This window comes from Pongo pygmaeus, chromosome 6, assembly GCF_028885625.2.
Source record: "Pongo pygmaeus isolate AG05252 chromosome 6, NHGRI_mPonPyg2-v2.0_pri, whole genome shotgun sequence".
Lineage (NCBI taxonomy): Eukaryota > Metazoa > Chordata > Mammalia > Primates > Hominidae > Pongo > Pongo pygmaeus.
Window position 1 is genome coordinate 110,105,470 of NC_072379.2, and position 27,825 is coordinate 110,133,294.

At 35.1% G+C, this 27,825-nt stretch overlaps 1 protein-coding gene across 8 annotated transcripts in view; it reads right to left on the reverse strand.

Moving 5' to 3' along the window:
- IMMP2L (inner mitochondrial membrane peptidase subunit 2) overlaps positions 1 to 27,825 on the reverse strand; it is a 945,432-nt gene that overhangs the window by 808,355 nt on the left and 109,252 nt on the right. The window contains exon 5 of one of the 8 annotated variants that reach the window (XM_063667730.1): positions 10,297 to 11,021. The exons of the other annotated variants lie outside the window; for them this stretch is intronic. Within the exon in view, the coding sequence (XP_063523800.1) occupies positions 10,934 to 11,021 (88 nt within the window). The 3' untranslated portion in view covers positions 10,297 to 10,933. Of the gene's footprint in view, positions 1 to 10,296; positions 11,022 to 27,825 lie in introns of those variants that run through there. 8 annotated transcript variants of the gene reach the window in all.

Below are 27,825 nucleotides of genomic sequence, written 5' to 3' on the forward strand. Positions count from 1 at the left end.
TTTTTATCAGCAACAATCTTGTATAATCTACCATGACTATACATATGCATCAGGTTTAGTAAAGCAATTTATGATACAGTCTCCATATGTAAAATTGAAAGCCAGAAGCTAACTATTATTTTAACAAGCTGTCAAGATATATAGAGTTTTGCCAAAGAAACATTGATTACACTGGTCTTTTGAAAAGTAGATAAAACTTAGAATTCCCTAAGCAAACCATAGTTACACAAAATTGTCCTGAGATTCCTATGAAGCATATGACTCAAATGCTACCAAAATCCTTCATAAGTAAGATTTATTTCTAATAAATTACATATCTCTGTTTTAGAACTCTGATAATTTGCAGCCCATTTTCCAGTAACATGTTTTTATCATTTTCTACTGCTGAATAAAAAAGAAATTAAAGGACAAAGAGAAGATCATGAGTAAACTATCCAAATTTTATTACAATCTTTAAAAATACACATCTGTTTACTTCCTGTTCCTCTGCCACTAAATCTCTGTGGGGAGGTCCAACTTCCAGTTTTCTGAAGTCATAAGGGAGAGGAAATAAAACTAAGGAGCAGGTTGCTATAGCTCTCCAATTCAAAAGCAAATTATTACTCTATTTAATACAGCAATCTACCATAATCTCCTCCAACACTCCTGATCCTCTTTACTCTTCTATAGCACTTATCTCCTAACAAAAAAAAAAGTACACATTTACTATACCTATTATGTCACTTCTTGCTATGAAGTAAGCTTCAAAAAGGCAGGGATCTACATGATTTTGTTCACTGGCCAATCTCAAATACCTAGAACAGTGTCTGACACATAGTAGGAGCTCTACTGAATAAATAAACTATTACTTTACCAGTATCAAACTCCCCATCTGAGGTAGTGCTACCTAAACTACATGTTGTTCCGATTCTAATTGCAAGTGATTTTTCTAATCTTCATGTTATTATCATAGATGTGTCCATTGCTACAACTGGAAGTAATCTGTGCACACTGAAGCCTTCATTGAAACCCAGATAATACTTCTGTTCTTAGCTGACCTCATTTTTATGGCATCCCACTGTATAGCTTGCTTCTTCACTCTTACTTAGGCAGTGTCTTCACAGTTTCCTGCCTCGAATACTTCTCGTACACATTTACCACCTTAATTCTTTTTTGTGTACATTTTCCTTGATGCCTTCTCCCCACCATGACAGCAGATTCCCTCTTCTGATTTTCCACTGATCAGCACGGCCCTTCAAAAACCTTCACAAAAGCCCGTTAGAAACAGATTGAGAGACGCATTTGTGAAGCTATTTAACAAATTTAAGTGTTATTTTAAAAGTATTCATTTTAAATTGGAGCATTGTCTGATATCGGTATCTTGCTTTAAACTGATTAAGCACATGTAAAGATACATGCTACCAATAGAAGAGGATGAAACCGAGAGATCATCTTTATGGTTAATAGGGAGCCAGTGACAGGAAAGTAAAAAGACTGAAGGATGATTTTGGGAAGTCCAGGTAATTGACTGGTTATCCCTCACCAATGTCTTGATCCAACCCAAGAATCACTCTTACACAGCAAAACTCAATCCTTCCTGTTCTTTTATTTGTGGCAAGAGAAAGATCCCTAAAATAAAATGCATTTATAAAATGATTGCCTTATAATAAGCACTCAATAAATATTTGCTGAATAAGTTAATGAATCAATGAGTATTTCTCTATGGTTTGGGAAGTTTAGCCCAATTAAATGCCAGACTTTCAAATGTAAAGGGTTATGTCTCAAAAATACACCTTACCCAGCTGATACACATAACACTTAAATAACTGTATCTGCATGCTCAGTAAGAACTTTATGCATTCATATATTTAATACATCATCAAAGCATTGCGAGACAACTTTCTAATAGCGAATTGAAACCATATAAAAAACTTTGGACTTTCTGAGGGTTTTTGGTTTTTGTTTTTTATTAGAGACGGGGTCTTGCTTTGTCAGCTAGGCTGGAGTGCAGTGATGTGATCGCAGCTAACTGAAGCCTCAAGTTGAAGGTCTCAAGTAATCCTCTATCTCTGCCTCCGGAATAGCTGGGACCACAGGTACAGGCCACCACACGTGGCTCATCAAGTGACAACTTATTCTCAGTCAAAATTCATGGGTAAAAATAAAGTTAAAATTTTTTATTTTAATTTTGAAAAAGTATATATTTTTTGATAATAGCTTTGATTCTGCTCTCCATCAAATACATTTAATTTTCCATTTCTCCATATTTAAGTGATTAACCCCATTAAAAAATGGAAAACTATACATTCTCAACTCACTAAAGGAAGTATAAAATGAATTAAATACAAAGACTCACTCAAATATAGCTAATTTCATTAATATTTCCTGTGTATCATTTCAAAAAACATTGCTAAAAAATATTCCTAAGATTCTTCTTATAATTTTTATAGTTTCATTATTAAGAATTATTGAGATAATTTATTTTAATTAGATGGGCTTTTATAAAGCATATAATCAATAAGTGTTTGTAGACCCCTTAGTTTTAAAGCTTTTTTTAAGTTTCTCTTTACCCAAAAATATAATCTGGATTAAATTCAATTTACTGACCCAAAGATATAAATGAGAAATTCAAAACCATTAACACTCTAACACAGCTAGATGGAATGATGAATGATTAAGGGAGAAGCCATAAGAAAACACCAGGTAATCATCTTTCTAGCATGGTCTGAATGAAATCCTTCCCATGAAATTAAAATTTGATACAAAGTCTATCAGGAAACCTTCTAAACTTTAAGATTTGTCAGGAAAAATTGTGAAACACTGAAATATGCAAAATATCAGTGGATGTCCTATCTAGTATACCCTTCCAGATTATCTGAGTCAGTCAGAATATGAGCCTCACATTGTCTTTCAGCTACTTTACAACTATGTAGTTGTAAGATACAGAATAATACAAACAATTCTTTTCCATAAAAATGCAAATAAATTGTGTCCAGTGAAATGAAATGGATAATTGGCCTGTGGCTATTAACCAGTTTTGTGTCTGTTGCACATTCATTTCAGCATCCTTGATTGCCTATATATGTGTGCTCTTAAAACTCTCCTTTGAATAATTTGTAACATCTTACTCATCCCCTCATTAATTAATGAGCTTAATAAAGTCTTTGATACCCATTCTTTTTATATTTGAATAAAAGACATGATTTTAACCTTTCTTTAAAAGTATCCCTTAACAGAATCTATCATTAAAAGTAGGACTTTTGATCCATCTTCCATAAACAGGCTTTCTTAAAATTTCCATTAAGTCATAAGTCATCCCATTCAAATCACTCAAAATAAAATACTGCAGCATCAATATTTTGAATCCAAATATGAATGAATCCAAAGCACCATCATTATATGATGTATGTTTACTATTTATGTATCCCTAGAAGCAAAAAGGCTGCCAATTAAACTAAGACATAATGCTTTTTTATCAATTAGATTTCATTTTTTGGATATCTGCATCATATATTCCACTGTTCTGCCCCATGCCTCTCATGTAGATACATGAGTATATATAACTTATCTTTCCAAGCCTAAATCATAGGATTTGGGAATCATTAGAATACCTGAAGTGCATATAACTCAATTAAACTTTGACATTATGACCACATTCACACATGCACAGATAACAACTCCATCAAAACCACCACCTACCCAACATGGATTTTGAGTCCATCAATTCAAAGAAGAATCCCAGTTTCAGATATGTTCAAATATGAAAAAAACAGACATCTTAAAATGCATAAAACACCACAAATATAAGTGCAAAAACATATAGCAGGATTATAAATGGCAAATAGCTTACAATCAGAAAACCTGTCACTAGAGGGTCATCATTTCCTTAAATAGTAACACTAGAATAATCCACACAGACTGCTAGAAATTTATGAATCTTAAAACTGACAGTCAAAATCTCAATGAAGCCAAATAACTCTTTAGGGCAAGAAAAGGTGAGATCCTTGACTGAACTAAGGTTATTCAATCTCTTGTTTACTAAAACAGTGGTAGGGGTGGTTCGGTCTCTAGCAGAAGGGCAAACAAGATGGTATCACATAATGAAGCTGGCTTAAAGCAAAATAATAAAAATGAAAAAACACTCATTCCTCTACTTCTAAGAAACTTATATTCTTCCTTTTTGATGTACTACTGACATTCCTTTCCTCTTTCAATCCTAGATTAGTTAACAGCTTGTAAAACTGCTGTTATTATAATGACAATCTCAATCAACTATATCATAAGGCTTTTTGCCTAACGGATCATCTCTCCAAGTTGTAATCTCTTTGAAGACTAAGGAAACAAAAGCCTCTCTTGAACACTTAGGCGTTTTCCAAATTAAAAACCAAATATTTTAAATATTTATGAATGATATCAATCAGACTTCCTGCTAAATATTACTTCTTAGTTTTTAGCCTTTTGTAATATGTTATAAAAGTTTACATTGTCTTTGTATTGTTGAAGGCTACAATATTGCCTAGCACATAGTAACAGCAAATAAATGTTGGTAAACTAGAAATTGACTCTTTCTCACAGTGGCCTTCATTCTCACAGTTAACCTAGAAGTAAGTACCGCAACAATGTTTATTCCCATTTCATATATAAAGAAACTGAAGGTTGGAGAATTTAGGGTTTTGCTCTAAAATCACAGTTAATAAGTGGCATTGTCAAAACTGAATCCCAGGCCCTTTGACTCCAAGAGCAGAGCAATTCTTACAGTAACAGACTGAACATCCCATGCCTAGATTTCCTTCCCCCTCTCTTCTCTTACCTACTACATGATACTTGACTCAGGATTCTGGTTTGCTAAATTACCGAAACTACATCAACACTGAGTCAATGGTAATTCTCTACCCGGTTACATTTACATTTTAGCACGGATATTGTAAGATTAGGTACAGCAGACATTATTGGAAATACACATATTGACAGTCAGATAGCTCACTTCTAGTGGGACTAGAATATTTAATTTTCCTGTGTCTCAAGCCCTTCATCTGCAAAAGCAGGTGAAATGCAGATGATCAATGAGGTCTTTTCCTAACTAAAAACCTAACATTCTAAATACTTATCAATTATACCAAATCAGATCACCTGCTACATTTTACTTAATATTGGTCTTGAAAAAAAAAAGAAAAAAAGATTCTGCAGTGGGCCAAAAACAGAATATATAAACAGAAATTTAAATATATTCCAACCATACTACTTGACTAAGGACACTGTCTGTACCAATTTAAAACTAGAAGGTTTTAAGGATAAATGAGATCTATACAGGCACAATTGTCACAGCAGTCCTTCTAGGTATACAAGATACTGAAACACTTTACTGGCCTATAACTTACTTTTTCATACATGGCAAAACTATATTTTTCTCATTACAAATGCCCTAGCTCTCCCCACAAAGTTATTGTGAAGTCTCCAAATATTGCTAATTTGTCCCTTAAAGCAAAAATATAAAACACTTTGTGACATATGAAAAATGTTCACCATGTCCTTTAGTTGCTTCAAGATATAGCATATAAATCTTTGAGTTTCTAAACAGAACCATACTATCTAGATATTTTTGTCTAAAAGATTTAAAACTTAAATTTGCTACCTTTTTTTCTCTCTTGCAGCTTTCAAGTCACTTAGCCTGCTCCAGTCTCCAAGATATACATTATTTTTCCGATAAATGAATAAATAAAATTGGTATTTTTGACTACTTCTTAGTATAAATCTTTTCTTTGTATCAACAAATGTTCGAGTGCATTTTCATTGTATGACTAAATTTCTATTAAAAATGTAAATAATTTCTGCTTACTCTATCGAGTCTTTAATTAAAAGTGGTTTTTAAAGAGTCAAAAGACTTTGATCAATTTTTATAGAATGCACCAGGGCACGGTGGTTCACGCCTGTAATCCCAGCACTCTGGGAGGCTGAGGCAGGTGGATCACTTGAGGTCAGGAGTTTGTGACTAGCCTAGGCAACATGGTGAAACCCCATCTCCACTAAAAAATACAATTTAGCCAGGCGTGGTGGCATACGCCTGTACTCCCCAGCTACTCAGGAGGCTGAGGCAGAAGAATCACTTGAACTTGGGAGGCAGAGGCTGCAGGGAGCCAAGATCATGCCACTGCACTCCAGCTTGGGCATCAGAACAAGACACCATCTCAAGAAAAAAAAAACTTATGGAATGCTAACATTCTATCAAAAATAAACATAATATGCTTTCTATTTTAACAAATGAATAACTTACCATTGTACCACCCAAAGTTACCAGGAAAACTACCCTAAATTACCAATAAAATTGTTCCTCCTATCTTTCTCCTCTGCCTCTGCTCTATTTCCCTTCAAAAAGTTCTTCACTCCACAATTTCCCCAAACAGAAAATTTTCCTGATTCTCCTATCCCTCTGTTCTTTCTGTCACTCTCTTTACGATCCTTTTCCTCTTCTCTCCCACCAGCATCCCCCTTTGATTCTCTGCCTATATTCTCCTTCATCTTGATTCACTCCTTCACAGCTCATCTGCTTCCATAAGATCAACTAACATTTCCATACTGATGAATCCCCAAAGAACATTTTTAGCCTTTATTTTTAACCAGTCTCTGATTCTATATTTCCAGTTGCCTTCAGGATATGTCTCCTTGAATGACTGGATACACCATTAGAATTCAAAACTTCCAGTTTCTCTACATCCTCCTAATCTCCTTGTACATAAACTCAATACTTGGGGACATATAATTATCATATATAATCCTAACAATCTAAAATCTTCACCTTTTGCTAGTCCTTACAACCAGAATGAACTACGTTATCTGCTTTATGTCACCACAGGATGCTAAAATGTTATTGAAAATAGCCACTAAAAAATGTAGCAAATGTTTCTAACACAAACTGATGAGTTCATAATATTCTATGAGTAAATATAATAGAGTTCCCTCTATTTTCCTACTAAACATCTGTTTCTGATTTTTCAATATCACAAAGAAAACTGTTATCTTTATCATTATACATATTTTCATATTTAATAATATCTCCTTAGTGTAGCAGTCCAGAAGTGAAATTAATGGGGAAAAAAGATAAAAGAATTGTTAAGGTTCTTGATAAATACTGACAAGCTTATTTCCAAAACAATATTATCACAACAATGTTAGCTCCATGAGTGCAGGAATCTTGTCCCTTGTGCATATGATAGGCACTAGTAATACAACAATGATAAACAGTAAGCATTCAATAAATTTTATTTAAATAAACTAATCAATCAACCAATCAGATCTATGAAAGTACTTACAAATAATAAACATTCCTTTATATCTTTACTATATCATTATACTATATTTACTTACTCCCCCTTTAAGAGTAAACATGTCACTGCTTTGAGCAATGAAATACGAGCAAAAGTGGTATGTGACACTTCTAGTCAAAAGTTTCAAGTGCCATTTATCATGTCCTTTCCCTCTGTCACAGCAACCTAAATGACAGGCAAAAGTTTCTGGTATTATTATATATCATCAATAATTTCTTATAGTAAAATATAGCTTTTCCCTTAAAACATATCCTTTTTACTGATCAGAAATTCACAGGGAACTCCCTCTTCAGTGCAGGGGGATCCTATGGTAGGAGGATTACAAGTGTGCACTGTCATTCCTAAGAAAGAATATGGAGCAATAAAGGAAATTGCTAAAGTCTGGAAATCATTCTTGGCTTTCTGCTTTGAAATGAAGCTGACTTTGAAAATCAGAGAATTTGAATAAAGTTATCTTAGATTTCAACGAAAGAAAAATGCTTCATGGAGTAGCTCTTAGTATTACTGCACCTCTAGAGGCCCCAGAAGACAACTAAAAACCAGGCAATATGCTTTATTTTGAAATTCAGCTGTGTGGGCTGAGACGTCAACTTAGCATGAGGGTCGAAGGAGTACAGGGAGAGAGGGTAGCCAGAGCGTCAGATACAAATTGTAACTCACACTTAAACTCATTTGAAATGCAATAAACACACTAAACAGAATAAGCACACAACTACTTGGGCACTCAAATTGAGTTTTTTAAGAAATTTTAACTGTTACTATCTAAATGCTATTAGATAAGGAATATTTCTTTCACAAATACAGCTGAACACATTGATGTTTAAGAGTTTTAGTGCAAATTCCAAGAACTAAAAGAAAATAGAGGAAGACAAATTAGAAATGAGAAGCTAACTTAATGCCAACAAATTAACCTTTCAGAAAGTTAGAAAGAAAGAATAAAATAGTCAGGCTATTTTATTATTGTTTTGTTTATACTTCATAAGCAAAGGTATTTGTGGGAGATTTTTTAATAAAATTTTCCTTGTCTTTTTTTTTTAAGTGGTTAAAGAAGAAAAGTTAACTAGCAGAAGATAGGAATGACAGCAGTTATTTGCAAATTTTTCCACAAGGAAAATCCTATCAAAATCCTTCTTTGATATTTGTCCTCATAATTTGTTCCCACAATTGCCAAAAAAATGATTACAGTCAGGTTGCATGATTATCTAAAGCCCCACATGATGTTCTATGTTTTTATCACAATTCAAGATTATTGCATTTTTTCCTATCATAACACTAATTAATGGTCAATATAAAAATATGGACTATATTGAACACCAGGCAAAAGGAAAAAATACACCCACAAAACTGTAAGACTATGACACAAGTAAAACATTATTCAGCATTTTAGTATAGTTCCTTCTCATATATTTCCAAGCCACATTTTTGCTTGCTTATTTGATTCTATATACTTGCTTAACCATGTTATTCATTTATTTATTTAACAGCATAATCTTTTTCCCATGTTACATAAACTCTTCACAGATTTCACTTTAGGTATGGTGTTCCATCAAGTGTACATTCCACAATTTATATTTTGTCTTAGTGTTGGATAGTTGCTTTCAATTTTTGTACCATTACAAATAATTCCGTTAGGAACTTATTAAACATAAGTCTTTCCAATATTTCAAATTCTTTTCCTAAAATACATTCCTCGCAACTGAATTACTATATATCAAAAACAATAATCAAAATTAAAAGCCAATATGATATCTGGGATTTGGTACAAAACAATACATATTGGGGAAGCAGATGGGAGTTCCAAGTGAAGCACATTTAATTTTTTTCAAAATAAAATATTCAAACAAAAAATTAAAAGCAAAAAAAATCATCCTGAAATACACACACACATACACGCACACGCACAGACACACACACACATGCACACGCACAGGAACACACATTCTAGCAAAGAGGAAAGTATTTTTATGGCTCTTGCTACACATTGCCAAATTACTTCCCTAAAGAGTTGTAATCATTTTTATTCCCAATATATAGCTTAAGGTTTATAGTGAAGGCTTTTTTAACTCTTCTTTTCTTTGAAGTCTTTGTTTGTACATTGACTTTGGCATGTCTCTGCAACCTACTGCAAATTTTTCCTATTGAGATATGTTCCTGAGTTTTCACTTTATTCTGGAGACTGGAAATTGTTCTTATGATGCTCTTTGCTCATCATGCAAACTTGATTCCATGTAGAATAAGAATTGGATAACAGTACAATGATTTACCTACAGGAATGTTTTTCATATTGTTTACAAGGCAAAAATACATTTAACATAATGTTTAGTAAAAACTGGAAACAACTGTTTCTGTATCACTTGCAGGGTCACAGCATTCCTTCAAAATGTATTTACTGTCATGGAAAAAAATAATTTGCCACTATAATGTTGAGTTTTTAAAAGTAGGCTACAAGATTGTTTGTATAACACAATTCCATTTTATATAGATCATACACACAACACGTGCACAAACACAGAGATTAAAAAAAAAACTGGATGTGTATGTACTATAGTATCTTCTTGGGGAGTTGATAAGTGATTTTTACAAACATCTTTATACTTATTTATATATTTTTATTTTAATAATAAATATTCTAAATGTATAATTTTTAAATCATCAACCAAAGTAAGACTCAAAGTATAACCAGTAATCGTTTGAGGAACTTATTATGTACACATGTCAATTTCCAGCTTGCTTACATAAATAGTCTCCCAACTGGATACATCTTAGTGAATTTATAATCATTAAACAAAGTAATGTCCAACATGATCATCACCTCAATAACATTATTTTTCTTCTAAATTTTCAAAAGACAGCTTTGTGCCCAATGGTTTTCCAAAACTGCCTCATATTAACAAGAAAATTTTGGTTCAAAGTAGAGATTAGGAATTTAATGAACCAATGAAACACAGTTAATTACATCCAGAAATTAATTATCAGGATATTAAAACTTGTAAAATATAGAAATAATAGTTTTCCTTTATTAAAAATTTTTTTGAATTATTATGAATACATAATAGTTGTATTTATGAGGTATGGGTGATATTTTAATATAAGCATACAATGTGTAATCATCAAATCAGGGTAACTGGGATATCCATCATCTCAAACATTTATCATTTCTTTGTGTGATAAAGCTTTTCTTAACTAGAAGTTCAACGATAAAATGTGCTTACAGACCTAACTAAAACCCTATCATGTCCACCTCTAAGAATTCTAATACAGTTTGTCTATAGGGCCCTAGCTCTGCCCCTGCCATTAAGTTTGTGTGACCGACGGCAAGGTCTGCATCTCCAAAATCAGTATTTTACATCAGTTGATTTCTAAGGTCTTCATAGCTCTATGGCTGTATATACACTTAAAAAGAAACTGAAAACAAATATGATCAATAAGGAACTTTTTCATGACATATGGTATGTTATTCTGCAGGGCTGCCATAACATAATACCAAACACGAGGTGGCTTACAACAACATAAAGGTATTCTCACAGTTCCAGAGGACAGAAATCTGAAATTGAGGTGCCAGGAAGGCTATGTCCCTCTGAAGGCAGTAAGGAAGGATCTGTTCCATGCCTTTCTCCTAGCTTCTGGCAGCCTCAGGTGTTCCTTGACTTGCACATGGCCATCTTCTGCCTGTATCTCTTCACATCATCTTCCGTGTGTGTGTGTGTGTCCCAATTTCCCCTGTTTATAAAGATACCAGTCATATTGGATTAGGACCCATACAAATGACACCTCATTTTAACTTGATTACTTCTGTAAAGACCCAGATCTTCAACTTTTATGGGGGGGATCCAACTCAACCCATAACACGTGGCATGCTGGTTAATCTCTGTTGCCCTCTAAATCCATTCCCTGCTCCGTTCCATGCTTCTTTAATTTCTAGCCTCAAGTTTGGGTTGGCAAATGGGAGGCACCTGTTCCAGATTACAAGACAACAGAAGAGAGAAGGGAGGGTATTTGTTGCCACTCCATACCCCCACCAGGCCACTTTTTTGGCAGCAACTACATTCAGCTATCCATAGTCCTACTCCCTGTCCACTAGCCCCACTCCCATAATTCTAGCTCTCACCAGAATGGGTAATTCCATTCCCATCTCTTTTTCCTTCTGGCATCAGGCTATGATGGCATCCCACTGTTGCTAGTCCCTGGGCACCTCACTATCGTTCAATGGTTGCATTCTGCACTACCACCCATTCCTCTATAATGAAGTCCATTCATTAAACTCTCTTCATTGTCCCCATTGAATGTACCGTCTGTTTCTCACCAATGCCCTATCTGGTACACACAGATAAGCCAATTCTTTACTTTAGAGTTTTTACATAATTTGTTTATCAAAATTGAGATTTGAAATAATTGGTAGTAAAGACGTCACTTTCTGTCATATATACATTTGCTACTCTTTTGCTCCTTTCCTGCTTCACAATCATATCTTAATCTAGAAGGATATGGCAGAGGTCAGGAGCATGGATTGTGAAGGCAGACTGCTTCACTTTGAATCTAGCCTCTACCACGTACCAGACTACATAAATCCAGTTAATTTACCTCTCTGTACACTAATAAAATGGGCATAAAGGTAATAATATACAAGGCCAGGATTACAGGTGTAGCTTATACCTGTAATCCCAATACTTTGGGAAGCCGAGGTGGGAGAATCGTTTGAGGTCAGGAACTCAAGACCAGCCTGAGAAAGATAGCAATTATCTTGCCTCTGCAAAATATTTAAAAATGAAAACATTAGCCATGCATGGTGGTGTTGACCTGCAGTCACAGCTACTTGGAAAGCTAAGGCAGGAGGATTACTTGAGCCCAGGAGTTGAAGATTACAGTGAGCTATGACCATGCCACTGCACTCTGCCTGGGCAACACGGCAAAACCATGCCTCATAAGTAAATAAATAAGTAAAGTTTACAAGTCACAGGACTGCTATGTGAAATATATGCCAAATTACTTACATTAATTTTTTAACGATTAAATCAATTAATCTATATAAAGTGCTTAGAACAATACCTGTCTTGTAGTAAGTGTTCTATGAGCATTAGCTGCTATTATTATGATTAATTTTTCCTCTGATGTTTTTCCCTTGACCTACACATTAAGTCACTCTAGCCTCAATCATTTTTACATGGACCCTACCCAACCAATCAAATGTATGCTGGGAATATACAAAAACACAGCCAACTCTTTTTTATTTTATTTTATTTTTTCCCCGAGAGGGAGCCTAGCTTGTCACCCAGGCTGGAGTGCAGTGGTGCGATCTCGCCTCACTGCAAGCTCTGCCTCCCAGGTTCACGCCATTCTCTCGCCTCAGCCTCCCGACTACAGGTGCCCACCACCAGGCCCGGCTAATTTTGTTCTTGTATTTTTAGTAGAGACAAGGTTTCACCGTGTTAGCCAGGATGGTCTCGATCTTCTGACGTCGTGATCCGCCCGCCTTGGCCTCCCAAAGTGCTGGGATTACAGGCGTGAGCCACCGCGTCCGGCCAACACAGCCAACTCTTCAAATTTTACTATGTAAACTACCCATTGTCCAAAAGATCAGTAACACCTGTCACTCCTGCCATAATGGGCTCTCTGACCCCCATATGGCGGTACATCCTAAGTCCTCAAGTGTTTTATTTGCTTACAACGTATTTTTGACAATTCGGCTCTCAGTCAAGATTCTGATAAATCATCAATCCCCTACCTGGGCTATTTCAGCTATATGTGAAACACTACACTCCCACTCACTTCCTGGGGTCTATTCCGGCTTTTAAAAGACAGTTTTCAAACCCCTACTTCAGCCAAAGAAACGGTCCTTAATAGTGATTTTCCTCCCAAAATATGTGTACTTAGTTTTGTTTAATTGTTTGGGGATGAGGAGGAGTAGTAGTGTTTGAGACCAGGTGTCACTAAAAAAAAAAAAAATTAAAAATTAAAAGAAGACATTTATGCAGCCAAAAGACACAGGAAAAAATGCTCATCATCACTAGCCATCAGAGAAATGCAAATCAAAACCACAATGAGGTACCATCTCACACCAGTTAGAATGGCAACCATTAAAAAGTCAGGAAACAACAGCTGCTGGAGAGGATGTAGAGAAATAGGAACACTTTTTCACTGTTGGTGGGACTGTAAACTAGTTCAACCCTTGTGGAAGTCAGTGTGGCGATTCCTCAGGGATCTAGAACTAGAAATACCATTTGACCCAGCAATCCCATTACTGGGTATATACCCAAAGGATTAGAAATCATGCTGCTATAAAGACACATGCACACGTATGTTTATTGCGGCACTATTCACAATAGCAAAGACTTGGAACCAGTCCAAACGTCCAATAATGATAGATTGGATTAAGAAAATGTGGCACATACACCATGGAATACTATGCAGCCATAAAAAATGATGAGTTCATGTCCTTTGCAGGGACATGGATGAAGCTGGAAACCATCATTCTCAGCAAACTATCGCAAGGGCAAAAAAACCAAACACCGCATGTTCTCACTCATAGGTGGGAATTGAACAATGAGAACACATGGACACAGGAAGGGGAACATCACACACTGGGGCCTGTTGTGGGGTGCGGGGAGTGGGGAGGGATAGCATTAGGAGATATACCTAATGTTAAATGACGAGTTAGTGGGTGCAGCGCACCAGCATGGCACATGTATACATATGTAACTAACCTGCACATGGTGCACATGTACCCTAAAACTTAAAGTATAATAAAAAAAATTTTTCAAATTTGGTTGCTTTTTACGAAGGGGTAAGGAGTTGGGGAGAGAACATGGGAAAAGAAATCCTCATTGATCTTTGCAAATTATAAACAATCTTTTCAAAGTAAAAATAAACACAAACAAAAACTTATTTTAAAAATTCCCTCACTTGGCTTAGCAGAAATATACCTCAGTTACGATAACTATAACGAACAAAAAGTGATTACTGTTACTGTATAAAATGGCCCTGAGATGTAGTTATGTACTATATCTGTGTATTTATATAAGTACATTTATCAATACATCAGAAATATCTAGATCTCAAGAAAGGTTCAACTTAGAAATAAGAGTACAGTAGGCCATCCATATCTGTGGGTTCCACATCCATGGATTCAACCAAAAGCAGATCAAACATATTTGGGAAAAAACTGTCTGTACTAAACATGTACAGACATTTTTTTCCTCTTATTATTCCCTAAACAATACAGTGTAACAACTATTTACATAGCATTTACATTGTATTAGGTGTCCTAATTAATCGAGATAATTTAAAGTATACAAAATGATGTCCATAGGTTATATGCAAATACTACACCATTCACACCAGGGACTTGAGCATCCTTGGATTTTGGTGCAATTGAGAGGTCCTGGAACCAATTCCCCAAGGATATGAAGGGACAACTGTACTAAGTATGAGCTAAGAGTAGTAGTAGGAAAGTTCATAAGTAAAAAACCAGATTGACCAAATAGCAGATTAAATCACTGATTAGCAGAAGACCCACGTGGTCAAAAGCACAGCCCCTGAGGCGAGAAGGCCCTGGTGTAAATCCTCACCCAAGCACCTACTGGGTGACCTTGGGCAAGTCACCCAATCTCTATGTGCCTCAGTTTCCTCACTGTAAAGTAACAGTTCTTACCTCACAGTGCTATTGGAAAGATTAAATGAGGTAATATATGTAAAGTATTTAGAACAATTCCTGACACATAGTAAGCTCTTAAAAACTTTTAGTTCTAAAATTTCCAATTCTATATACAGTCCAGAAATATATTCAGTTCTGTAAAGATGGTATTCATTTTAAAGGGAATATTTTGTTGCAGTTTTTGGCTTCTTTTCTCCTACTTATGTGAGTCACACTGCTCATACTCACTTAAGCATAATACAAGTCATTTTACAGAATAAATGTTCAAAGATGGCTGGTATGTATATTGAAAACAACTGCCAACTCCCGAGTTCATGTCTAGACTTCCGAGGGATTACAGAGGTTGGTAAGGTTAATTACCCTTTTAACTATGATCATTGTTTATTACCTTGCTTTATTTTTGAGAAAAGGGCAAAACATTCTGAGTATATGCAAAAATATTCCAGTTGACAATATATTCATTACTGTTTATGACCTCTAGTATTCTTTCAAATTAAGTAATTAAGTATTTAAACAAACACTCCTGAAGTAGAAGCAAAAATCACTTTCTGAGACTATTTAATACTTCTTAAAGGTCTCCAAGAAGTAGTATACTCCAATTAATATTTATCCTCTTCCTCAGAGCATCGATGCTTACACTGCCTAAGGGAAACCTGTTGTCAGCTAAGGCAAAGGAGGTTAATAACAGGATTTGGCTAAGAAGAAAAATATGTTGCACTTTAGAGAACTAACATCTCATCTCATCTCAATTAAATATGCTAGGAGAATAAAGAGGCCAGGAAACAACCAATTGTAAAAATATTAGTAAATAGGTAACAATTAAAGTCATTCTTTCTCATCCCAACTAGATATACTAATGGCCAAAATTACTTTTCACTTACATTAGTATTACCTCAGGGGATCTATTGTTTTCCTGTAAAAGTCAGCTGAGCTGTACAGCTTAACCAAGATAATCCTCTATATTAGTTTCCAAGTATAGAAAGCATATGTGTAAATAAAACATACATCACTCATTGTTACCTGGATGTTATTAACTCGTGCTTCCCAAGAACTAAAATATCCATACAGGGATTTACTTACAAAAAAAAAGAAATATGCTTATTAACCTAATTATGGGTATCACATAAATACATCTCATTTGCCCATTTATTATTATTATAGCAGGGCTCTAGGGGCCATACTATCCATATTGGATGGCTAGTTTCTCCCAGTAGCCATCAAGAAGACTAAAATTTCATCATTTGAAATATTTTTAAGTCTTGACTTTTAGAGGAGAGAGAACTATAAAAGAGAATGTCTAGAGTTAAAGATAGAATAGCAGTCTAGGACTCATATGCAATGTAAGAAGAAAATGGAATCAGCAGAAGTTCTAAGCAGGAAAGTGATATTATCCAAATTATGTTGGAAATAAATCTGCTAGCAATGTGGAAAATGTACTAGAGAAAACATATCATAGTCAAAGAAGGAGAGATCTATGTGGCACCTGGACTTAGTAAATGGAGAAAAGAAAAATATTCAATAGATATTTTTCAGGTAGACCCAAAAAGACTCTGTATCTAACTGGATACAGATGATAAGAAAATCCTAGAAGTTAAAGATGGAAGTGACTCTAACTTTGACTTGTGACTAAATATGATGCCAATAATCAAAATAGTAACCAGAAGAAGAAAACAAGTTTGGTATGGGCTAGGTTGAGTTTGAGAAGTCTGAGGAATATCATCATACACATATATCCAATAGAGAGCTAAAATTACAGGTATGATGCTTCAAAAAGAAATCAGGTAGGCAAGAAGTCAAGAGCAGTGGACAAAGGGAAAAGAGAAGAGGGCCAAAAAAGGAACCAGCAAAGCATACAAAGCTAAAACAGAACCAAGAAAAAAGGATGTAATATACAACAAAGGGCAAGAAAACTTCAAGGAGGAAGTATTCATACTGTCCATTTCTGCTAAGAGATAAAGAAACATTCGTATCGTGGCCATTGGATTTAGCAATGAGAAGATTTGAGAATTTTTCCAAAGAGTTTTTGTAGAATATTAGTGATAGAAGTCTGATTTTACTAAACTAAGGCAGTAAGTGACTTAAGGAATTAAAGAGGATTCACAGATATTTCTTCCCAGAAATATCTCTTTCCAGATGTTTGGAAATAAACATCACTACTCTTCCCAGATGCTTGGAAATAAGAGCAAAATGTACTGATTTACCTGTAAATCTTGACAGATTCTATGGAATGCAAGTCTCTGTCATTATTGTATAGAAGAGAGGAGAAAACAAAAGGTAATTAAAGCTGACTCTACAGTCTCTAAATTTGATTCATGGGTATAGATATAAAGATTCCATAATTTTAGCAGCAAGGTCCAATACAGTAGCCAAAAGCCACATGTGGTTACTGAACACTTGAAATGCAACTAGTCCAAATTGAGATGTGCCAAATGAAACCAACACCAGATTTTTAAGACCTTATTTCGAAAAATGTAAAATATCTCATTAACATTTTAATATTAATTACATGTGGAAATATTTTAGATCTATTGGGTTAGAAAATATTAAAATTAAAATTACACTTGTTTCTTTTTTCACTTGTTTCAAAGTGTTACTAGACAATTTAAAATTACATATATGGCTCACATTATATTTCTTTTGAACGTCCCTGAACATTCAAAATGTTATCCTCTAGAATAAATACTAAATTGGAAGAACAGGATTCAGAAAGGTTCCATCAAAGCCAGCCTATATATATCAGATTAGTGTGAAAGTTAATGAAGAGGACACCTAGGACAACTTCATGACTTTATAGTTTAAGAAAATAAAGTCCTAATTAATTAAGTGGCTTACTCAGGTCAGCTAGCTACTGGAAACAAAACCCAGACTAGAACCTAGTCCATGGATATTTCCTCTGTTATTCCACCACTTGAAATGTCAGTGAAAATTTAACTGTTATATACGATCTTATTCTATACCACATTCAATAAAATGACTTGTAAAAAAAATCTTAAAATCATAATCTCCATAAGAGTATCCTTTGTTCACCAGTCAACTTGTAATTTAACTAATATTGTAAGTTATGTCAACCCACGATTCAGTTTTGTTTTGTTTTACTTTGGGCATGTATATATATACTCTGAATTTATTTCAATCAATTCCACATGAATTTTAAAGAGAATATCCTCCTTTCAAGTACACATCTCTTTAAAAAAAAGTTCTAAGAAAACATATCTGGAAAAGTTCAGAGAAATTACTCTCAACCATTATTATCTGCCATTTGATAGTGGTAACTTACTAAGGCATCATGTTGCTCATTAATGTAATATTCATGCAAAATTAAAAGTTGTATTAAAAATATAGCTATAGTATATGATGATATACTGTATTTCAAATTCTGGCAAGATTTAAAATCCTGCTTTGCCCAGTAAAATCTTCAAAGACACTCAACCATTATGTTGTAGGTAAACCACAGTTCCAGAATCACCAATAATTATAACCAACCAAAATATTTAGCTGTAATTTCTTCAATATGCCAACAACTATAAATGTATTTATGTTTTTCATTAAGAAAAGACACAATTATTTAAAAATTTAGTCTTTTCATGCTAACTTTCCATGCGAAATTGAAAAATAAACATCACTTGAAACTTTAAAACTTAATTTTATGAGACATCTTAATAAGCTAATAACTGTTGTAGTCATGGTAGTTATTTCCTTTGTAGAAATACTGTTCCAAAAATAGTGCTATGCTGAGTGCAGTTGTTCATGCCTGTAATCCCAGGACTTTGGGAGGCTGAGGTGGGTGGATCACTTGAGGCCAGGATTTCGAGACCAGCCTGGCCAACATGGCGAAACCGTCTCTATTAAAAAAAAAAAAGAAAGAAAAGAGAAAAAAAAATGCAAAATAGTGCTGATAAAAATGAATAAAGATTATTTGATTAACCAATATGCTTATTTTATTTTGTACATATACCCTATATTTACTTTAACAAATAAAACTATTATTGTCATTCCAAAATTACATTATTAAAAGTAATAAAAATAAAGAATATCAGCTCCACTTCTTGAATATTTGCTGTTATTTCAATGTTATCACATAGATGAAAGGATGGTGAAAATCTAGCTAATAGAGTTAGCTATGCACAGGGTGACTATGCTTCCAAAGAGCAGTTTTCCATGGCGATCTGCATGTCTTCTTTTCTTTGCCTGGCTGTTTGTGGCCCCTCTTCACATAACTGGAGTTACTGTATTCATCTATTTCAAAGTTATTCCATCTGGACTCCTATGTGGCAGCCTTCCCCAAAATACAAAATACAAAAAAATACAAAAGTATAGAGCCAGATGTCATTAAAACCTGAGCTTTACCACATCTTTAAAAGTTTTCAAGTTTTCCTTGGTTGTATATGTCCCTTTTCAGCTTACTATATAGCAGATGCTAAGTGTCCCACTGTTGACTATTCTTAGCAAGGCACAATCCAGCATGGAGCTACAGAGAATCACTGCTCCTTCAATACTGGCAGACTGAATCACATTGTTGGTGTTTATGTCAACCTACTTCATGTTAAAAATAACTGACAGTTGATAGTCATGACATTGCATAAGCATCTATGGTAGATTCAATATCAATATTCTAGAGAATATTTGCAATAAGCAGCATTTAATAGCATTTGTTCAGCCACTGTGGAAAGAAGTTTGGAGATTTCTTAAAGAACTTAAAACAGAACCACCATTTGACCCACCAAACCCATTACTGGGCATATATCCAAAGGAAAATAAATCATTCTACCAAAAAGATGCACACACTCATATGTTTATCACAGCACTATGCACAATGGCCAAGACATGGAATCAACCTAGGTGCCCATCATCAGTGGACTGAATAAAGAAAATGTGGTACAAATACACCATGGAGTATTACGCAGCCATAAGAAAGGATGAAACCATGTCCTTTGCAACAACATGAACGCAGATGGAGGCCATTATCCTAAGAATAAATTAACGCAGGAACGGAGAACCAAATATTGCAAGTACTCACTTAGAAGTGGGAGCTAAACATTGGTCACTCATGGACATAAAGATGGCAATAACAGACACTGGGGACTACTAGAGGGTGGAGGGACAAAGGAGGAAAAAGCTTGATAAACCAACTATTGGCTATTATACTCACTACCTGGATGACAGGATCAATCATACCCTAAACCTCAGCATCCCACAATATACCCAAGTAACAAACTGCACATGTGCCCCCAGAATCTAAAATAAAAGTTGAAATTACTTTTTTAAAGTCCACAATTTGATAAAGTGTGCTAAAGAATCACACCTCCTTGAAAATAACTAAAAACATCACTTCTCCCATTTCTAAAGCAAAAGTGAATATTCAAAGATAACTGCAGGAGGTTAAGTTCATTAGCCAATATTCCCCTAGCACCTAAGGCAGTTTTCTGCTTTTTTTTTCCAGTGTGCTCTTATTACTGCCTAATTATCCATATTGCTTTTCTTCCTAGTTATCCATATTGCTTTTCTTCCTTTTTGTTAAACTGAAATTCACCCAAGCAGTTTAACCTTCCATTTAGAATCATTAAATACACCCCCCTCCCCTCACTGATAATTGGCCTCTTTCTTTATTAACTGATTTCCCCCCTTGATTTATTACAAATCTTTTTTGCCAAATTTGGATCCATTCTGTTAATATATTCTTTACCTTCTTTCAACTCAATTAACAGAGTGTCATTGTTACCAAAGCTTTCCTATTATTTCTTCAAGTTCTTATTGCTCTTTAAAGATCCTCTAGTAGAATAATGAATTTTTAATAAACCTGGAATATTTTAATGATTCTTACTTAATTCTATGGTAAAATTTATGTGAGACATACTATTCTTCACACTGAAATGTTTCCTACTGTACTGTCATAATACTATACGGTAACTTTCTGGCAATCCAAATACACAAATCCTTGCAATATAACTTATGACTTCTAAAAGTACAGAAAGCCATATTATAATTATCATATCCATAGCCAAATCAAACCAAGCCAGCTTCTTCAACAGCAGTTCCAACATCCATACAATTTTTAATAAAGTGAAACCTATACTTGTGCTATCAGTAAATATTAATGTAACCTCTGAGTATGAGTAAACCTGTCACTAGATTATGCAAAGGAATAACCTTTCATGGGTCCTTGAGGTTTCTCATTAATGGAAATAAACAATTTTTTTAAAAGGCATTCCTGTTTGCTTCTTGGAAAGAAATACTTTCCTGAGCTCCAAGGCACTGATAAAATTTGGTGGGTGTCGTTTTAAGGCCTTTCCCTTTCTTATCAGCTACCGACACATTTCCCAGCCTTGCCACCTCTACTCACCAAAACAGTGCCTTTTTTTTTCCAAAAAGAAAAGAAAAATGAAAGGTATCTACTGACCTTGGATCAAATAAGGTTATGTTTAAGTTTAGTTTAGAGATTTCTTCCGCTTTTCTAAGACCTAAAATATGAAGCAGAATATAGAATATGGTATCTTTATTTAGCTAGAACCAGTGCACACTGTGTTTACCGGTGGGAAACACATCTTAAGTTGACAAGAGAGATGGAGATAACCAGAACAAAATTAACCATTAGAATATTAAAAACTCTACTCCCAGAATAAATTACAAGGAACAAAGAAACAAAGATTTCTACCACTATATTATTTTGAGTAATTTTAAATAAATAGGAAAGGATTTTGATCTCATCCTTCTGTAAAACGTCTACCTGCCAATGTTTATGTTTGCAATTTTCAATAATTGCAACTACAGACATAATATTTATAAGTATATATTCATTTGATGTCTTTCACCAATAAAGAGCTGGTGTTCCAAGTCTCCTATCTGTTCCAGAATTTCTATTTAATGTGCCAATATAGCTCTTCTTCTTTAAAAAATTTCAAGTCAGTTTTGACTCCAACTTTAAAACTATGCAACATAGTTCTCTGATATCCTGAGGGATTGATTCTTATGTTGAACTTCCTAACAATTCCATTTTGATCCCTAAAGCTATTTTCATGCATTTTTAAATGAAAGAGACCTTAAAGATCAACTAGTCTGTACCTCTTATTCTGCAGATGATGCAATTGATCCAAGGAACAGTTAAAATAACCTGTCCAGGGTCACTCAGCCAGTTAAAAATGATGCAACTCAAAGTAGAAACAAGATCTCCCAAAGCCTAGTCCCATAGTCTTGCACTGAAGAACTGGCAAACATAGGCTTTCAGATTTGTTTCACAGAAAAGAAAATAATACTTTTTAAATTAGTAAATTATGTAAATAAAATCGGTGTTTTCAAACACTTAATAATCTTTTGTAAAAGTACATTTCCTTGTAAATGTAAAGGTGGTTTTAGAACTGTTTGTATTTTTTATTGCTTAAGATGATTTTCTATTGCCACTGTAACAAATTACAGCAAATTTGGCGGTTTAAAATAACATCTGTTTATTATCTAACAGCTCTCTAAGACAGAAGTCTAGCAGGTTTGCCTAGATCCTCTTCTTAAGATCTTTCAAGACCAAAATCAAGGTGTCAGTAGGTCTAGGTCCTTATCTAGAAATCCCAGGATAATCTATTCCCGGGCTCATTAAGTTGTTGGCAAAATTCTATGTAGTCGTAAGACTGAGGTACTTGTTTCCTTGCTGAACTTTGAGTGAAGGTCATTCTTAGCTTCTAGAGGCAGCCTGCTTTCCTCTGCCCATGGCCCCTGAATCTTCAAAGGCTTTAACAATGTGTTGCATCCTTCTTGTCCTTTGGATCTCTCTCACTTCGTATGCTGCATCTCCCTAACTACTATTTCTGCCTCTGTTGTTAAGGGCTCATGTGATTACACTGAGCCTACATGGATAATCCAGGATAACCTTTATTTTAAGGTAAACTGATCAGTAGCCTTATTTACATGTGTCCCTTTGGCAATGTAAAGTAACTTATTCATGGATATATCATCTTATTATATTCACTATCCAGGGAATTAGAGCATGGAATCTGCTTGGAAACCAAAGTTCTAATTATTACATTTGGCTCATATTTATTGACATATCCTTAAGGAAATGACTGGTTTTCTACAGATCATATTGTTCAAACTCTAACAAAATAAATAACTTTTCATTCCTAATATTTATATATCCATTTCCAGGAATGGCTCTGATTGGCCCTGCTTAGGTCCAGTGCCCACCCCGCTACCAACCACCAGGGCTGGCTTCATGGCAATGTGACCAGTGCAGTCACACATAATCCTGGGCTCAGAAGGGACCCTACATTTGGGGCTTAATGCTCTGAAGCTACTAACTTGAAATTCTTAACCCTTTGAATTTGTTTTGTACATGAAGTCCAACAGAACAATTGAGCATGTGCTAGGGGCTTGTTTGAAAGAGAATGCATTTCTCTTTCATTTTTTAGGAATATTTCCAACAGGTACAACATTCTAGATTGACATTTTTTTTCCTTTTACCACTTTATAGAGATGTCATTCAGTTATCTCCTGTCTTCCATCAGTTGAAAAGTAGGCTATATTTTTGCTTCTTTGAAGGAAATATCTTTTATCCTTTTAAGACTTTTATCGGCTGGATGCAGTGGCTCACGCCTGTAATCTCAGCACTATGGGAAGCCAAGGCAGGCAGATCACCTGAGGTCAGGAGTTCAAGACCAGCCTGACCAACATGGAGAAACCCCATCTCTACTAAAAATAAAAAATTAACCAAGTGTGGTGGTGCATGCCTATAATCCCAGCTACTCGGGAGGCTGAGGCAGAAGACTCGCTTGAACACTGGAGGTGGAGGTTGCAGTGAGCCAAGATCATGCCATTGCACTCCAGCCTGGGCAACAAGAGTGAAATTCTGCCTCAAAAAAAAAAAAAAATAGACTTTTATCTTCTTTGGTTTTCAGTGGTTTGACTGCCATGTGCCCTAAATGTGCTTTCATTGTATTTATTCCAATAGTGCTTTTTCATTCTGTAGATTGATGTCTTTCATTGATTTTAGAAAACTCTTGGCCTGAATCTATTAAGATAATGCTTCTTCCTCAATTCCTACTCTCCTATTCTCCTGGGACTCCAATTAGATTGTAGTCAGCCTTTTTCACTATTACACTATTTACACAATTGATTGTGTGCTCCATTCTTTTACTCCCCCCATACCATATTCTATATATTTTCTAATTGACCCATTATCCAGTTCACTAACTCTTTCCTCAGCTAATTTTCTATTAAACTAATCTATTGAGTTCTTCGTTTCAGTCACAGTTTTTATTTCTAGAATTTCTTTAAATTATTTTTATGGATTCTTATTCTGTGCTGAAGTTATCCACCTTTTCATCACTTTAAAAAAATACCGATCATAATTTTTTTCTGTTTTTGGAGAGAGGGTCTTACTCTGTCACTCAGGCTGGAATGCAGTGGTGAGACCATAGCTCACTGCAGCCATGAATTCCCAGGCTCATGTTATCCTCCCTCCCATCTCAGCCTCTGTAGTAGCTGAGACTACAGGCATGCAACACCATGCCCAGCTTTTGTTTGTTTGTTTGTTTGTTTTTGTTTAAGTAGAGACCAGGGAAGTCTTGCTATGTCACCCAGGCTGGTCTCAAACTCCTGAGCTCAAGTGATCCTCCCACCTCGGCCTCCCAAAGTGCTAGGATTACAGACATGAGTCACCACACCTGGCCAATTACAGTTATTTAATAGTCCATGTCTAATCATTCCAATATCTAGATTACTGTGAGACTGTTTCTATCCTTTCTTATGTTGTTTTTTTTTTTGGTCCTGGCTTCTAATATGCATGGTATAATTTTTTATTAAATGCCAAGTGTTGTGTATAAAAAAATTATAGAAACTCTGCATGATATCTCTTGCTTCCAGCAATGACAGACAGTTAAAGTAAAGGCAGACCACCTTAAAATCAAGATTGGGTTTATCAAAGAATACATTTTGATTTTTGTAAGTAGTGGCCTATTTATAGTTTTTCCTAACTCCTAGGATATAGCCTCACAAGAATCCCAATGAAAAGCTTAGAGTGTTTTACCAGGGTCCTTCTTCCTCCTTCCTGAATTTCAGCTTGCAGGCACTGTGAAACTGCCAAAATTTCTGCTCACCCTCTCACCATCTTAGCTATTGCTGCTTGGCTTCTCAGCTTGGCCTGTGTTGCTTGCAAATTGACAGAACCCAAGGTGAAAAATGACACCAAATACAGGGCTCACTTCAGTGTGTTTCCTTTCATTCTTAGATCTTTAGCTCTTGGTAGTGCTCCAATGCCTTTAGATACATATATTTTTTAATCCAGTTTTTTCATGATTCACAGTGTAGGCCTTAGTTTGAAATAAACTAGTCCATTTACAGCCAGAAATAGAAATCAGCCACTGACTGATCTGTGGCCTATCTTTATGTATGCCTCTATATCTTATTGATTCCAAAAGTATTTAAGATAGGTTGACACACTTATTTGATGGTTGATTTGCCTTGTGTTCTATTTCCTGCTTGAAACCTAAACTGTTCACTACTTAATTAATTCTATTGTAATTACTATGTAAACTTATATTCAAAATGCTTCTCCTCAATAGCTAAATCTGACTCCTTACATATAATATTTAACGTGTATTTGGGAGGTCCTTTGTAAATGCTGTCTTGTACTTACTCATTTTTTTAAATATAAGAAACAGCATTCTCAGAGACTAGATTATTTCAGAGTAAAAATAAAAACATTTATAAACATAAGCACTAGTATTTAATAGAATGTTGCCTGTATAATTTTTTTCCTTGATAACTTATAGTTACCTCTCAAAGGATATAAAATTTATAAAACAGGAAGAGCAGAAGCTATGTGTATCTTCTATGGTTACATTAACACAAAATCTCAGTAATTCAAAATTGAAATTTATTAAACATTTCTAAGCTGTAATTTGTCTCTGAACTAAGAAAATGTCTTATTACATAATTAAGTGTATAAGCATTGTGAAGGCATTTTATCCTACTTAAAAAAATAAATTGCTGTTAAGGACTGTCTTAAGGATACCAACTTTTTTTTTTTTTGAGATGGAGTCTCACTTTGTTGCCAAGGCTGCAGTGCAGTGGCACAACCTTGGCTCACTGCAAGCTCCGCCTCCCAGGTTCACGCCATTCTCCTGCCTCAGCCTCCCAAGTAGCTGGGACTACAGGTGCCCGCCACCACGCCCAGCTAATTTTTTTGTATTTTTAGTAGAGACAGGGTTTCACCATAGCCAGGATGGTCTCGACCTCCTGACCTCGTGATCCACCCGCCTCGGCCTCCCAAAGTGCTGAGATTACAGGCATGAGCCACTGTGCCCGGCCAAGGATACCAACTTTTTGTATGGCTATGAACAGCATTTAAAAATCAGTTTAATCTATATCAAATAATAAGAATAATAATACCTATACTATCTCATTTTATTTATTTTAAAAATGTCACTTGTACATAGTAATGACTGCAAATTACTATGGATAATTGAAAGTACCAAAAATAAACTGCAACACAGGATTTCCCTCCCCAGCATTTTACTGTCAATAAAAAAAAAAAAAAAAACTGGAAACCTAGGTACTTCATCCTCCCTAAAGAATCTTTCTGTAAAAGTCATGGTCTTTCTATATTTGGTTCCTAAATGTACTATATTAATTACAAACTCAGAAAAATGTTTGTCCATAGATTTTAAAAATTGGGAATGAGTGCCGGGCACGGTGGCTCATGCCTGTAATCCCAGCACTTTGGGAGGCCAAGGCGGGTGGATCACAAGGTCAAGAGATCGAGACCACCCTGGCCAACATGGCGAAAGCCCATCTCTACTAAAAATACAAAAAAAAAATTAGCCAGGCATGGTGGCAGGCACCTGTAATCCCAGCTACTTGGGAGGCTGAGGCAGGAGAATCGCTTGAACCTGGGAGGCAGAGGTTGTGGTGAGCCATTGCACTCCAGCCAGGGCAAAAAGAGTGAAACTGTCTCAAAAAAGAAAAAAAAAATAGGGAATGAGTACAGATAGAACAGATAAGTATACACAATTATATTCTCCCAGCTCAACTGATAACTGGCTTTTAATACAATTATGGGTCATTATTCAGTATTATCATTACTGTGGGCAAAACATGAAATTCCATTTTTAGCAGGTTCCAATTAATTTCCTTGGTTGGTCAAGGAACCTTTCAAGATTCACAAGCACTCAAGACACAAAGCACCTTTCGTTTTTTTTTTTCCAAAGGCTCTATTCTATTTCATCTATTCCCCTTGCTCAAATCTTTATGACTTTGTTCAAACTTATCGATAGAGAAGCAGCCACCACACTGGCCATCTATCAGAAAGTGGCAATTAGTTTAGCATAACAAAAACCAGCTGTTGAAACTGTATGCACACTATATGTTCATATTACAGTAATATTGCTATTAATGAAGAGACTACTATGTATTTCAGGAACCACTGTATCAGAAATTCGACTACAGAAATGGGAGTAAAATAAGAGATGTAGACATACCAGGGCCAGAATGACTTCTTTGGTGAGAATCAATGTTACTCAACCATAGCGTCATACCACATTATATGGAGACATTATAGGATGACGGTTAAGACACAGATTTGATGTCAGGCACTTCAAGCCTTTGCTCTGCCACTTATTAATATTTACTATGTCCTTAGGCAGGTTATTTAGCCTCTCTATGCTTTAGTGTTCTCATCTATAAAACTGGGGATAACAATACCTACTTTACTGGTTTTTCTTAATAAGAATCAAATAAAAGTGAAGTTAGAACTCCTAACCCAGTGGCTACAAAAAAATAAGCCGTCAATAAACACTTTAAAACTATTATGGTTGTTTTTTTTCTCTCCATAGATTATGTGTCTTTTTCTCTCTGCCTTTGGACCTGATCACTCCAACACTCTCACCAACA